This window comes from Diuraphis noxia, unplaced genomic scaffold (assembly GCF_037042655.1).
Source record: "Diuraphis noxia isolate RWA-SAM2 unplaced genomic scaffold, SU_Dnox_SAM2 contig0001, whole genome shotgun sequence".
Classification (NCBI taxonomy): Eukaryota; Metazoa; Arthropoda; class Insecta; order Hemiptera; family Aphididae; genus Diuraphis; species Diuraphis noxia.
In genome coordinates, this window is record NW_028301711.1 from 59,742,035 (window position 1) to 59,758,964 (window position 16,930).

At 25.7% G+C, this 16,930-nt stretch overlaps 1 protein-coding gene across 4 annotated transcripts in view; it reads right to left on the reverse strand.

The window, feature by feature from the left end:
- Positions 1–14,476: 14,476 nt before the first annotated feature.
- Positions 14,477–16,930, reverse strand: part of vari (MAGUK p55 subfamily member vari) — a 31,464-nt gene continuing 29,010 nt past the window's right edge. For all 4 annotated transcript variants that reach the window (XM_015514650.2, XM_089216151.1, XM_089216153.1 and 1 more), the window contains one exon: positions 14,477–16,320. In XM_015514650.2, coding sequence (XP_015370136.1) covers positions 16,144–16,320 — 177 coding nt within the window. In that variant the 3' untranslated portion in view covers positions 14,477–16,143. The remainder of the gene's footprint in view (positions 16,321–16,930) is intronic.

The window sequence follows — 16,930 nt, forward strand, 5'->3', positions numbered from 1 at the left end:
TCAAATAACAATAACTAAACTTGTTTTGCTAAAATTTCATAAACTATTTAATAAATATGTAGATATATAATGTGGTAGTTGAAAAAAAAATCCCAGTAAAATTATGCCGGTAGTATTATATTATTTTATAAATTATATAACATGAAATTTTTTTATTTTTTTTTTAAAGAAATTTACAATCTATACCTTAGGCACAATGAGTAAATGTGAAACAGAATATATATAAGGTATCAAAACAATTAATATTAATAATAAAAAGAGTTTACAATAAATTATATATAGTACATGTTACGTTTGATGAGAGCAGAAACATGAAAAATAAAATAAATATTCTATATTATGTTAAAAAAATTTTATTTTATAAAAACGGTCTTATGCCCTAATAAAAATACTACTAAAAAATGTATATACATGTGTATAAAATGTATGCCACGATGATTAAACTTTAGGCATTTTCAATAGTATACTCAAAATAAACGCGATTAAGATGTAATTCCAACTGACCAATTAGTTGTTATTTGTTTCAGTTCCGGTATAAAATAGTAGATAGTAACTAGATACCACGCATTCTATAATCGTCTTAGATAAATAATATTAAAATATTATAATTACATCACATTTTCATTTATATTTAATTATTATTTATTATAAGTTCGTGGCTGACTAGGTAATATTATCATAATATGTAATATGCATGCATTTTTTTACATATAAGGTAAAAGGCAATTTTTTATAAAATAACATACAATATTAATTTTATTTCTACTACCTCTATATCTTATATAAAATATAAGCTAGTGATTTTTTTTTCGTAATTTATAATATGTTTATCTATACTACTATTATACTAGTAACCTAACTACATAACTATAGTTTTTTAAAGTTTACAACTCATCAGGAAAGGTTCCCTGCAATATATAATTTTTAAGCTTTTCGACCAGCCCTTACACGATCCCAGTGTCCCAGTGTCCCACCCTTTAATCAACTCATGGTTCGGAATTAGCTACAATGCGTTGTGTATTTGTCATATATTAGGTACTTATTATATTTTACTGATAAATTGACGTATTAAAAATATGACGAGGCACAATATAGGTGTCATCGGGGAATTCGTATTCCGGAGAACTCGGAAGTAACCCATGATATATAATATATATATATATATATTATACCCACCTAAATAATATCGATATTACCCATATAAGACTGTGCAGCAATGTTCAGTGTATACATAGTAAACACGTAATGTGTCGCGTGTGTGACGTTCACCCATCTTTTTTTGTTTGTTATTCCATTAGGAAAGCTATTTATTATATTATAATAATATATTATTATACACATTAGTACATTACAAATTTATAGGTATATACCGGTATTCTGGAAACATGGCCACGCGCATTTACGAGTGTTTTCTATCCGTATAATTTAAAAACGTCCTCGTAATATAATATTGGCATACCTATTCTCGGAAACAACTTGAAGAGTTTTGCTTTCTTTCGACTCGTAATTTGTTTATATTGTGTCACTCATGGCCAGGGCTAGGATTTGTTTGCAATAAAAATTGTAAAATATGCATTTTATTTACCAAAATATGCAAAAGTATGCATTTTAATTTCTATCTTAGACTTTATAGTGACCGACATACTTTTATTAATTGTGTTTATCTTTCTCCGTCAAACTATTCAATCTTTAATCGCATACCTATTGTACCATATGATTGTATTTATAAAAATAAAATTTGTGTTTGACAAAAAAATCAAGTTTAATACTTGAATACTAAGAATTTTGAACTACAAAACAATTTGCAAATATTCATGGTTTTGACGAATTTTTGTCAATATTTGAAATTCAAATGCTAATAAAAATTTAATTTGAATTTCCGGTGGACATTTTTTTTGTGATAAAGATTGACAAATTTGTAAGGAATCTTGTATTAAATTTTCAAATCTTAGATTTAAAAAGAACATTTTTTATGAATTTCTAGCTTATAATAATTTGCGAATTTTTGTGATTTTTACGGATGTTGTCAAAATTAAAATTTAAATGCTTGTAAAAAAAAATGTGACTATACATTTCTTTTATTTTTCAACTGCTATTGTAAAAATATTTTAGGAGCCTTGTATTAAATTTTCAAATCTTAGGTAAAAAAGGAAAAACTTTCTATCTAAGATATTTGAACATTGCCGTAATTTTTACGTATTTAGTTAAAATTTGAACTTTAAATGCTTATAAAAAAAATGTGTGACTATATATTTATTTTATTTTTCAAATGCTATTGTAAAAATATATTATGAGCCTTGTATTAAATTCTCAAATCTTAGAATTAAAAAGAAAAACTTTTATGAATTTCGATCTAAGATAATTTGAAAATTGCCGTAATTTTTACGTATATTAAGTCAATATTTGAACTTCAAATGCTAATAAAAAAAACTTGTGCATATGTATTTTTATAATTTTTTAATCACTATAAGAATAACTTATGAGGAAATTTGTATTAAATTTTCAAGTATTTTGATAGGGCCAAAAAATTTTATCGACACTTCAAAAAAAATTTTCAGAAAAATTTAAAATTTCAGTTGTCTATAAATATCTCAAAAAAAGTCAAAATATTTTGAAAATTAAATCATGTAAAGAAAATGACAATCTAAATAACTGGTAAAATTTTCAAGTATCTACAACTTATACTTTTTAATAATAACAAATAATAAAAATCGTATAAGGATAAATCGTTATTGTTATGATATTTCGTAAAAATTTAAAATTCAAACGCACTTAAAATTTTTCCTATAATGATGCTTTGAGTTTTCTCTATAGCTACTTAAAGAAAACTTATGGAAAACTTAGTGTTGTATTTTTAATCCTTAGTTATAAACGCAAACAATTTTATGATTTTTAAACTTCCAAATTACTTGCAAATTTTCGCATTTTCGACAGATTTCGTAAAAAATTGAACTATAAACGCTTATAAAAAAAAATTGTAACTAACGATTTTTAATTTTTTTTAGCTACAATAAGAACAACTCATAAGGAACCTTGTATTAAATTTTCAAGTTTTTTTGGTCATTCAAAACTTTTTACCGACACTTCAAAAAAAAATTCTCAACAAAATCGAAAATTTCAGTGGTCTATAAATAACTCAAAAAAGTCGAAAATTTTTGAAAAGTAAACTGTATATAGATAACATTAACATAACAATTTGGTGAAAATTTCAAGTATTTACAGTGGTTAGTTTTTGAATTACGCGCATATAAAAAAATCGATTTGGCCGAAAACTGGTTTTGCGTAAAAATTCCCGTTTTTCTGTCATTTTTTTTTGTTTTTCTCGATTTTTTTGAAAACTGTTGGAAAATGTTTACTTTTGACCTATATAATACACCAAGGATATTGACTTTTACATCGGAAACCACCCCAAAAGTTTGAAATTGAAGCATTATTTCGACTAGTTATGCTGTACACAGACACAAAAACAGAAAAAAAAAAACACACATCATTGTAAAATCAATACATTCATTACTTCGTTCAGAATCTAAAAACTATTAATAATACCCACCATATTTTATTAAGATATTATATTATTTTAAGCGTACACCCTGGACGTAAATTATTACACGGCAACTAGGGTTTTATCATCGGTTCACATACTATATGCGACTATTTTATTATTATATTGCGTATTTATAAGGCTATAAATAATAACTACAGCAGCATTGCAAGAACCCTGGCCGAGTAGGATTTGTTTTCTAAACAACGATATATTTACTAAACACTAGGAACAGCAGGAACTGTATTTATAAACAAGTAAAGGATCTTTTTACAAGTTGCATGTTTACGCCATGTGTTTTGTTTATTATATTTTTTTTTTGTTCCTACCGGTGTACCTATATATAGTATACACGTTCCAAGTGGCCTGACCACAGGAGGGACAAAATATTTCACTGCATGCGATGACCTCCTGCTGCAGTGACCCATACACTCATCGAGACCTGGCACCATCATGCAAGTAGTAGTAAACGGGTTTTGCTTTCGAAATCTGAAAGTGGTTTGATGTCGACAAGTTTGGTATTGTTCACTGTAAAATAATAAAACCAGTAAAAATTCACAATTTTTAAAATATTAAACTTCTGTGCCTATATAATCAATCAATTATTGCACTATAAAAATATGACCAACGAGCAAACTGATAGGTACCTATTATAATATCCATATAAATATATCATATTATATGAGATTTTTATTGTTTTAAGACAATATCATCATTTTGATAAATTTTAATATTTTTTAACAACTATTGAATTATAAATTGTACGAAAATAATATATATGAAATGTACCTATATTATAATATATTTAAATAATAAAGTATTTTTCTGCCATATAGAATTAACGTATCACATTATTGACATTATCAGGAATTTACACATCTCGTGTGCTAGAACTTACGATTCTCCAACCAGTACAGTAACTAGTAACTATATTTTTAAGTACCTACATATCTACCTGCAAATTAGTACTAACATGCTACTTGTATAATATATTGAGGCATTATAGCCTATAAGAGTCGAATATTATTTATTTTGTCACTGAAAAATCTAAAATCAAACGACCTCAATAGAAATGATATAATAATATTAAAGTATCGCTTTGTATTTTTATTAATAAATAAATAAAAACGATCATAATATTATGCAGTAGGTATCTATACCTACTTATTAGGTAGGTCGTTGGTACTATAAAATAAATGAGTCATTATAATTTATAATTTTTGCTAGGTATCGATATTTATTTTAACATTTAAATAATAATATTTTTTATTTTTAAATTACGTTAAAACAATAAATTGAGCCGTTTATAATTTAGAATTTAAAATTAAACAATGATATATTTCTTTTATGTGCAATATTAAAATAATAGGTACAAAAAAAACAATTAGCAAACACAAATTATTATATTGTTTTATTTATTATTGAATTCGGTTTTACTCTGCAGGGCTCTGGGTAAAAATTACCTCAGACAAATAGCATTCAGCGTAAGTAACAATAAATAATTTATGGGCTAATAATGGCTTATTAGTTATATTATTGTCATGACTAATAGCTGGTATTCAATATGCTTTTACTAAGAATTGGTAAATGTCATTCACATGATTATAAATAAAATAGAATCATACAAAAACAGCTTTTTTTTTTATCTATTAACACTTACTTCTATAATCTATATAATATATTATCAACATTAAATTAATTTGGTTATGATAATTTTTTTTTTAATCGTTTAAAAACTAATTAAATGTTGAACTGTATTAGTTTTCCTTAATATTTATTTTCATTCAATAATAAAATAATAATTTTAGTATAGTAAGCAGCAAGCTGATAATGTTTATTGATAGTATACATTAATTTATAACATAATAATTAAAATATGAGACATAAAAGTCAGATGACACATATCGTCTATAAATATCAGTGTTAATAAAATACTCTTTAGAAATTATACCATAATTAAATCCAAATGTTTAAAATATGAATTAATCATTCCAATTTTATAGATGTTCAGTTGCAAATCATTCTAGAGTAATAAATCGTTTTTATACACCTAATTAAACTTAATCATAGAATCATAAATCGATAAACAAACAAAAATAATCTTTTCAAATCCAAAACCTATTGATAAAGCATTAAGGCATTTAAAACCATAATGAAATATTAATGAATATTTAATTGTATTTTATATTTTATAGAAAATAGAATTGACCTTTTTATTTTTGTTGTCAAATTGACCTTCTAGAAAAATGTTCATGATTTATACGAGTTATGATTCTTAATACCTACTAACATAAATTATAATACTTTTATAACTTATAATCTAAATGATACAGTATATGTTCTAATACATTACTTTATAGGTATATAATTAAATATTTCCTAAAATATTATTTTTGCATATAAATTGCATTCATAGACATAGAAAATAATAATTTAACGTACATGTTTTTGAAACAACAGCAATGTATATTTAAATTTAATCAATCGATTAGAATTAATTTCGCATTGCATAAAAACAATATAATAAATGCAACTCGTACCTTTTTATGGGGTTTTTAAGGTCGAATCACTTGAATCCCAGTTCAGTTCTAACGATTTTTTATAGACATAATCATAACAGATTATGATATTATAGGTTAATAGGCAATAGATAGTAGCTAAGTAATAGCTGTTGCTTTTTATTGGTTTTATTTGCTCTATATAGCTGATGTTATATCGATTTATGGGTACTAGGTAGTTCAGTAGTTCTACCATGACCTAAAACTCCATATCAAAATGTTTTAGATTATGAGCAGAGCAATTAATGTATAATATGTAATATTATGTATATATCTATTATCAAATGAAATGTTCTAAAATTTGAAGTAAAAAAACGATTGATTCTTCAACATCGAGAGTGGTTTCTGTTTCAAAATTGAGTTCACTTCGTAGTGAGGGAATTCAAAACTCAAAAGTAAAACTTAAAAATACACTTCAAAATAATAGGGTAAAGCGGGTTTATATATACAATTCAAAAATTAATAATCGTAGAGACTATAGAGACTAAATTTGTTTCGATTATGTATAATTAATAAGTTACTAAAATTTTCCAGAAAATATATTGTGGGTACTTACTACTTTTCGGTTATCGCGACTACCACCACTACCAACTAAGGACATAATATTATATATCATAAACATGACGCGGTAGGCTCACTCGTACAATTAAAATCAAAAATGTCTCTTGATCAGTTAGGTAAAATTATGAAACAATTTTTTGAAGTATTATAACTTGGCTTTATATCAAAACCTATCAAAAATACCGTGAGATATAATATAACACATGTATGCTATATCGGTAGTCACGATAACCGAAGTCAAACGTAAATTGTGCCCAACGAAAGGAAAAAATTGTAAATTGCGATTTGTATTTTTCAGGTATAAATTTTTGTACAGCAAATTGCTCCCAATCGAAACATTATTTTTATGATAGTTATTTAACATTACCCAGAAGATACCACGATGAAGTGAAAATGTTTTTTTGGTTTGCTTGGTTAGTTAATAAAAATAGAAAAATTATTTTTATTTTTTTTTTAATATTATGGTATTAATTATTATAGTTTTATAAATTTTTTGTTAGGTTAAAAATGTTAATAATAAAAATACAGTTAGTTATCTGCATAGTAATGAGACATAATTTTTACATAATATTCAGCACTAGTTATAGTGTTTTCATTGTATTATTGAATAATTATTTCCATTTTTTCGATTTGGTGTTTTTAAATTTATATGGTTCATTTATAGGTACTATTATTTTTTATATAAATTTCGAATATTGTAACTCAAATGTTTTATCCATGAAATTATAAATATGAAGATGAGATATGATGTTAATGAATGATAAAATATTTATTTATAAATAAATAACTTGAAAAGCAGGGCTCAGGACTTTATGTGCTTAAAATCTTAAAAATATGCGCATACATATCACATATGGACCAAAATATATCAAAATATGCGCTTAAATATGCATTTATTTTTTTATTAAAAAAGGCTTATTTATACAAATGTACGTAAAACAACATATATTGTACATGTTACTAAAAATGTATATCTTATACATACTATAATATTTTAAAAAAAGTCCAAAACTGTTGAATGTCATGTCTTTGGATATTTTTAACTCTCAGCATCTTCTATATCTACCAATTAAAATGTGTACGCTTACCGATGTGATTGGAGCATATTTAAAATATGTCAGATCATTAATATTCAAGTCTTCTGGTAAGTCTTTCATGTCGATTAATTCACCGTTAAGAATATTTTTAATTTTATTTACCCTAGCAAGACCAACATTTTTATTCAATACATTTTCCATCTTTGTACAAATATTTTTATTCCCAGTAAGACGTTACATAGGTAGCATTAAAAGTTGATTTACTAGTAAATAATCAAAAATTATTTTAAACTATGCAATAAAAATCAATAAATCTTAAAAATATGCAATTGTAGAAAAAAATCCAAAATATTCAAAAATATGCATAGTCAAATTTTAAACTTTAACTCTAGATATCACAACACAAATTTGTAGCAGATCAAATTTATTGTATTATTTCTATTTACTTCCCGAACAAATATGCAAATGTATAAAGTCAAAATACAAAATATATGTGCAAAGTCCAACATTTTTATTTGTAAGCAGTTAAACTTCAAAGTTCAAATTTTGATAAAAATGAATATTAATAACAATTTCACTATTTTGTTGCTGTTTAAAAAGATATTATCGTCTTGAAACTTGATGCTTAAAATCAATATTAAATAACAAAATATTCAGATTTATTTGAAGCTATTTTACCACTACATTAATCACATCGTTGTACGGAACGCAGTAAGCAGTATTATTGACGCGTGGTAATGTATTGAAGTTATTTAACTTTTAAGTTATAACTTATAACGTATAAGTTGATGTTGATAATAATAATTAGTATCTCCATAATTATTACAATAAAATGAATAATAATTGTTTAAAAAAAAAAATTAGTTCAGCATAACAAATTGAGTAGTATGATAGACAAATTAATTACTAATAGTAGGTAATAAAAAAGAACTATAAATTAATAACCTTTGAAATAGAGATATTTTTCAATTAGAATCGATTTCGTATGCAGTGATTTATCATTGAATTCAAATTTAACACATTTATTACAGTGACCTATACATAATGATGGCGATTGGCGAGGGCACTTTATAGTTTATACCTAATATATTGCTAAGTAACTTCCCAAGATTTTTATATCGATGTTGTAGCCGAATAATATGTTTGCTGTGATTGCCGATTGGTCTAGTATTAGATTCACAAAAGAATTTATCTATTGCCAAAAAATAACCTAAACACTATAATATAAATTTTTAATAGTAGGTTTTAATAACAATAATCCCATACCTACTTAATACCTATCTAATATTAAAGGCCTTCACTCAGAATCATTTTTAGTCAACATTGGTTTTATATTATTTAATTTAAATTTAATACATCATTGCAGTCTCTTTTCTAGACACCTGTTGTACAGAAGATCAGTATTCATTTGCCACTTTTTTATATATAGGGAAGTTCTGGAGAGCAATACCCCTCGATTTATCTTAAAATAATGAATTCCTCCATTAGTCTCCCCCGTCTACACCACTGGTCAAAAGTGTCAACTAAATTCACTTTCCTGCAAAAAAAATATATTGAAGTTGAAAATATTATTTCGACTGCCTAATGTATACATACATTATTGTAAAATCAATACATTCATTATTTTGCTCAGAATCTAAAATAAGTATATAAATAGTAACATTCATCAGTGGAGAAATGGAATGGTATAATCAAAGTGAAAACGTTTTCTGGTCAATTTTAAAAACGAGCTGTGTAATATACAATATATTATTTTAAGTAAAAACATTTTTATTACCTTTTTTTCGTTATAATTTTGATAGTTATTGGTGGCTATTAATTTGATGGTTGAGAGGGGAGGGGGAGATTAGAGTATCGTCAGTATCGAAACTCATAGAATAATAGTCTGCTTTGGAATATGAAATAAAAACTTTATATTATCACTATTCATTCAAAAAGTAATAAATTTAAAAACTGGTAGGGATTAAAAATATTTAAAAATATTGATATTATAATCTTGAAAAATAATTTTGTTTTTTTTTAATAACTATAAGCTCTATGTACATTTTTTTTTCTTAAAGATTTATACTTGTTTGAAATAATTAGTGTTGAATGATAAAATAATTAAGTGGTATAATCTAAATAAATGTTAATTTATTATGAGCAATTACTGAAATTTTATATTCCTAATAAATTTAGTAGGTAGGAATTATTTTAATCAATCAGTAGGTACTATTGTCCACTGCATAACTAATTAACCATGTATGACTCAATATGTGTGCAGTAATGGGATATTCAGTATTTCAAAATCTGTGTGTGATTTTGTCTTGCAAGTATTTTGTACATTTTTGTACAGAAATGGGTAACACCATATTTTATAATAATGCCTATCTATATCACAATAATATTGAAGGTAGGTAATGATTTTTTTTTTCTTTAAGGTTTGAACGTCATCACATCATACCGCACTGATGGTTAAAAAAGAAGGAAATATTAATAAGATGGCTATAACAAACAACTTATTGCTGGAGATGTACACCGAAAAATTCAATTATAAATTTAAAAAAAAAGCGGCTAAGTAATGGATGTCGCTCTTCTGTAGAGTAAGGTATTACAAGTGGGTTACTTGTAAATTGTAATGGATAGAATTAAATTTGAATCCAATGATAACGAAAAAAATTCTGAGCGGGGGCGGCTTATCTATATAGGATATAATAGATTATTAAAAACTTTTCAAATCTGTGATTTAAAAGGAAAATTTTTTATGAATTTCTAGCTTAAAATAATTTGAACATTGTCGTAATTTTTACGTATTTAGTTAAAATTTGAACTTTAAATGCTTATAAAAAAAATCGTACCTATGTATTTTTAATATTTTTCAACTGCTTTTGTAACAATGACACAATGTGTTAGGTATCTTGAATTAAATTTTCAAGCTTTTCTACCCAACAAATAAATTTTTATCGATATTTATAGAAAAAAAAAAACTAAAGAGTTGAAAAAAAAATAACAGTAAACAGCTCAAAACATTTTGAAAATCTAATCAAATATAGAAAATGCCTATATAAACATTCAGTGAAAATTTCAAGTATCTGCGGTGATTTGTTTTAGAGTTAAACCAAAATAAAAAAAAATCGCTAAATGAGAAATCTAGTGAAAATCCTGTTGTAAAAATTTAAATTTCAAATGTTCATAAAAACTTAATTTGACTTTCTGGTGGACATTTTTTTTTGTGATAAAGATTGAAAAACTTATAAGGAGCCTTGTATTAAATTTTCAAATCTTAGATTTAAAAAGAAAATTTTTATCTAGCTTAGAATAATTTGCGAATTCTTGTGATTTTTACGTATTTTACAAAATTCAAACTTTTAATGTTTATAAAAAAAAAATTGTGACGATGAATTTATTTTATTTTTCAACTCCTATTTTAACAATATGTTAGGAGCCTTGAATTAAATTTTCAAGCTTTTCCACCCAACAAATAAATTGTTATGCATATTAATTTAAAAAAAATAATAATGACCGAAAATTGCATATGCCTATAAATAGTTCAACTCAAAATGTTTTGAAAATTGCTTATATACTTATATGAACATTTGGTGAAAATTTCATGTATCTATGGTCATTTGTTTAAAAGCTACATCAAAAAACCAAAATCGATTTTGTCGAAAACTGATTGTGCGTAAAATTTCCCGTTTTTCCCTTAATTTTTAGTTTGTTTATCCCCATTATTTAGAAAAATATTAAGAATTTTTTTCCTTTTGACCCCCTCAAAGTACCAACTAGATTCACTTTTTGATCGAACGAGGTACTGAAGTCAAAACTCGAAGCACTTTTACTGCTCCAAAACGTGATGAAAGACACAAAAAAAACACATTATGGTAAAAATGTAAAATCAATACAAAATGAATCTAAAATGAAATAAATTCATACATATATTATAAATGGTGTTCTATCAAAATGCATTATTGGCTTGTAATATTTTCATATTAACATAAACAAATATCGGCCTGCATTAGAAACCATAGTTTTTTATTAGCGTGTACCTTTTATATTATTAATAGCTGATCCTGTGCACTTCGTATAAATCTCCTTGAAGATTGATTCCAAGTATGATATTTTGGCATTTCAAAATATAGCAATGTTTGTGCAAATCATCGTTTTGGCATGTCTCAAAGAAAATATGGTTAATGTACCTAGTAGAAGGTGGCTGAGCAGCTCTTTGTACTGCGTTCTGTGTTGTAAAATACACTCTTTGTCTATTTTCTAAATGCACAGCTAAGTGTACAACAGAAGGGTGTCTCTCATGAATAGGAAAAGAAAATATTCGCCAAACTGCTTCATTACTACTAACATAGCGGCCCATTTGGTATTGGGTAACTTCATCATTGGAATGCTCTGCACCAATTCCAATCACAGCCATATCACTCCCTTTGGTTACATAGTATGCAAATGTATTTAATAGATTTCACAGAATAGTAAGATTCAACGTTGAAGTGTACTTTGAAGGTCTTTGATAAAGTGGGTGAATATTCGAAATTTTTCACGTTCATTTTGGTTGTCACGTTCTTGTTCACTTTGATTAGATCGGTAATTACCTTGGTTTGTAGCATTTCGGGTTTTTCTACCTAAATTGCTTCGTCGTATAGGAGGCATATCAAATATAAATTATTGTGTCACATGCAATAATTAGTGATCATAGGTAACTTAACACTCCGCACAAAACATGATATACGAATTTAATTCGTGTATCAGTTGACAAAAGCAAACTCAGTAGAGTAGGTAACAGAAAATCTAAGAAAAACAACACTTACGACATATTGACAGTTTGTTGATGTTTCAATTTTCAACTTTTTTAGTAAAAATGTACGTCTTTAAATAATATACATACCCGAATAATGAATAAAAAATGAAATGGCATTGTAAATTGTTCATCTACCAAATCATTATAATTTTAATCGTTCATTAACAGAGAGCTCACAAATAATCGACCACCGTAGATGATGTTCTTGATCAGTGATTACATTACCATGGAGACGATCAATATTATATTATCCATATTATAGTAAGGGCTGTTTTAAAAAGAAAAGAGCTGTTTTTAGGGTCTTCCCAGCAATTATTCGAATTTTTCTCGCTGTAAAAACCATCAACGACTTCAACGAACATTAAAAAAAATAATTGGCCAAATTGGTCCAGGCGTTGTTAAGTTATGCGCTTACCAACACATTTTGCGATTCATTTTTATATTATAGATAACAACTGTTATAGTACAATTTTTACTCAGTGTTATACAAATTTTCGCAAAGTGTTCATACAAATAGTGTTAAATAATTTATCGGATATAAAAATGGCTCTCCATGAATTCGGGGCACCTCCAATGCAGCTCAACGAATCGTCAGTTATTCGCCTCGAAGTTCAACTAATGAACTTGGCATTTTTGGTCGGAGTCTTTCTGATGTTGGTCATATAGGTACGTAGGATTTTATACATTTATATACATGACGACATATTCTGTTCACCGTCCGGACAACAAAAACGGCATTGACCGCTGCGGCTGCCGTCGCTGGTTTCAACCGTTCTGCGACCTTAACGCCGATCCTGACGATTTGTAATCGACCGAGTGGTTTGGAGATTGGACTTCTGTTTGCAGCTCGGTGTCGAATATTTCTGCAGACGATGAGTCGTGATAAACATTTTTTTTTATTCCCATTGCCATGTTAATTGATGTGATTGACGGTGGTCAGTGTCTCTACGACGATACAATGGATAACAATTGATATTGGTGATTGTATCATTTATACAATTTTTTGGATAGCTTTTCGTACATTTTCTATTGTCCATACACGGCGCCGTCATGTTTATATAGCACCGCATGTCCGCATGGACCATGTTAGCGGTAACAATCTCATATAATAATTCTTGACAACTAGATTCACTTTCTGATCGAACGAGGTAGGTACTGAAGTCGAAAATTGAAGCACTTTTACTGGCCCAAAACGTGATGACAGACACAAAAAAAAAACAAATTTAAAAAAAAAACACATCATGGTTAAATCAATACATTCCTCGCTCCGATCAGAATCTAAAATGTTATATGACATATTATTTGAGAAGATTCCGAAAACCGACAACCCATTCAAAGAATGCTAATAACTTTACAAAGATTAGCAAACAATTTTATTTAAATAAGTGATTTATTTTATTATATAATTTGTGTTACATCTGATATAATATATTGTTTAACAAATGATTCTAATTTGGTACATATTTTATTAAATGTTGCAATTAAGCACTAATACTAAAATTTTAAACAAAAATGCAACAGTCTGCAAACATTATTGTAATAGATCTATAAATTGTAATCATGCTTGATGCTATTATGAAAGTGACAAAAAACATTACAGGGGTTTTGATATAATTTGAAATAAGCCTTTGGCAAGCACTAAACGTGTGTATGTGATCTCTATCAGTCGCCGTTAGCACATGCAAAAGTCCTCTGCAAAGTTCACGGAGTCAAATATTTGGTATCATAGTTTGAGCAGCTTCATCCCAATACAAAAAATAATCTGTTTAATAGCAATATTATAGAATAATGTACAACTTGGAATTACTTTATACTCAGAATATTTTATTTAATGCCTAATGTGGCAACTATTTTACTGTTTAGATATGCTAGTATGGTATTTATTTACTTTAATAAGAATTTATTCAATATTTTTACTCAATCAAGTACTATGAAGCTCGCAGCAATTGACACTTAAAGTATATTAGAATAAACAATAAACAAAATAGACAATACATAAGTGTTATAACCTAGTATATTTTTCAAAATACATATTTATACAGAAAAAAACAATTAAATAATACGAGTAAATCAATTTTTTGAAAAAATGAATGATGTATAAAACATGTCTACTAAAAGTAAAATATTACAATGTTGGACGGGATGTACATATTACAAAATATAATTAACTAATTAAATTTGTTATAATATAATTTTCTAACAATCTATAGACTAAAAGGATATGAAACCATAAACATTAATAGGTAGGCATACCTTATGGTTGCAATTATTACCTACATATGTCATAATACTTATAATGGTATGATATGTCGTAAAACTAAAGTGTACAATATAATAACATATTAAGTCAGTGATGATAATGTCCAATGTACATGTATAAATATATTTAAATTTTATAACTACACATAAAGATCGCTCAATGTTTGTATACCATTTAAATATGTTTATTGTATGTGAATTTATGAGTAAAATATTATGTTCGTGAAAAATAGTACAGATGTTCATGTTATATTCATAGCACTCAATAAAAAATAGTAATAGTGCAAAGCTGAATAAAATGGCAAATTTTCAAAGTGTATTTGTGCATTTATTAATGTAGAAAAATTATTTAATTAACAAATAAAACTGATTGTTACATACTAACTATTATAACAATAAAATATAAAAATATAATTAGTTATTAAACTTTTTAATAAATAATGAACACAATATTCAGTTCTCATATTTTCTTTCACAAAAAACTTTTTTAACTTTTACAACTTACAAGAAAAAAATCAATAAATCTATTGGTAAAATAATTAATTCTTAAATAAAAAATAGTATCAACACGGTTTGGTTTGAAATTTAAAATTTTAAAATTTTATTCTTCTCTAGTAAATATCTAACAGGTTATCAACTGTTTATTTTTAGTTCATATTAAAATCTACTGGTTATCAATGATACAATTTGAAAAAGGTATGTTTAAACTATAAAAAAATTACAAACTGAATTCAGAAATGTAAGAGTATCTTGGGTTAGTTTTTATTTAACTTAACCAATCCCACACCAAACTCCTTAACCTGTAAAGCACACTATACTCTATCTCCGATTAGAAAGAACTTGGTAGTTCTGAGTGAATATCAATTTGTTTAGTAGTTTTATTTTATATAACAAAACCCAAGGTATTAAAAAAAAAATTGCATTTTAAAATATAAACGGTTTTTAAATCAAACTCAATTGATATTCTGTAGACAATTTAAAATATATATATTCTATATAATTCTTAATAAGTTGTAAATGTATTTAGTATAACAATTTCACAAAAGTGAATTTTATATAATAAAATAAAAAGCATTGTGTATTATTATAAATATTGCCATTATTACAAAAAAAAAAAAAAAATGTTAATATTATAATAATTAAAAAGGACGGAATATATCTTCACAGTCATAATCAATTTTTTGATTAGTTGCAGGAACTTAACAACAACCAAGTAAACAAATTAATTCATAAATTCAATTTTATGCTTAGTTAATAATATAAACTAAATTAACATAAAACGATCCTATTACAATCTTTAGTTTAATTTAATATGATTGTATAGTATTTTGTGATAAAGGTTTTACATCTTAAATGTATTCTATCAATTTGTTTAAAAATAACAAGGATAAAACACTTTTTATTTTAATAAACCCAATTCACGGGCACCCACTGATGTTCATTAGATATAATTTCCAAGGCTTCAACAACTTTACGAAATGTCATATCAAAATCTTCATTAACTATAACTAGGTCTATGTACTTTTCGTACATACGTTGTAAACATGCACTTTCTTCCAATGATTTCTTTACGTCATCTTCCTATAACATTTTAATTAAATTTTAAAAAGGTTCATAATATATTTACTAAATGTTTTTATGAACTAAATATTTATTATTTTGTTCAGTAAGTTTGTTTTAAATATTTTATTATTTAAGTATTTTTTTCAACCATATGGACAATAATTGGTAAAATATTAACTTGTAATAAGTTTTATAATTATTCAATGATAATATAATATATATGCTAAATTTTAGCCAATAATAAAACAAAATATGTTTCAATATTCAATATATTAAATTATAGTACCTACACAATTAATCATCAATATTAATCTATGATTTAAATTATTTATTATCAAAATTAACAAGTTTTGGTTAATAAATAAAAATACAATCCATAAATAAACTAATATTAACCAATATTTATTAGATAAAAAGTTTTTTGATTATTTGATTATTTTACCATCTTAAAAGTTTGAAATTTAGTTGAAAATGTATTAATGCTTACAAATATACTAAAATATTGTAATACATAAATGTAAAAATGCTCAAAAGTTTTGGGCAGAATAGAAGTGTCAATGTACCATATACTGAATAAACTAAGTCTATAGAAATAATTATAACTTATGGTTTGGTTGTTAAGATAATC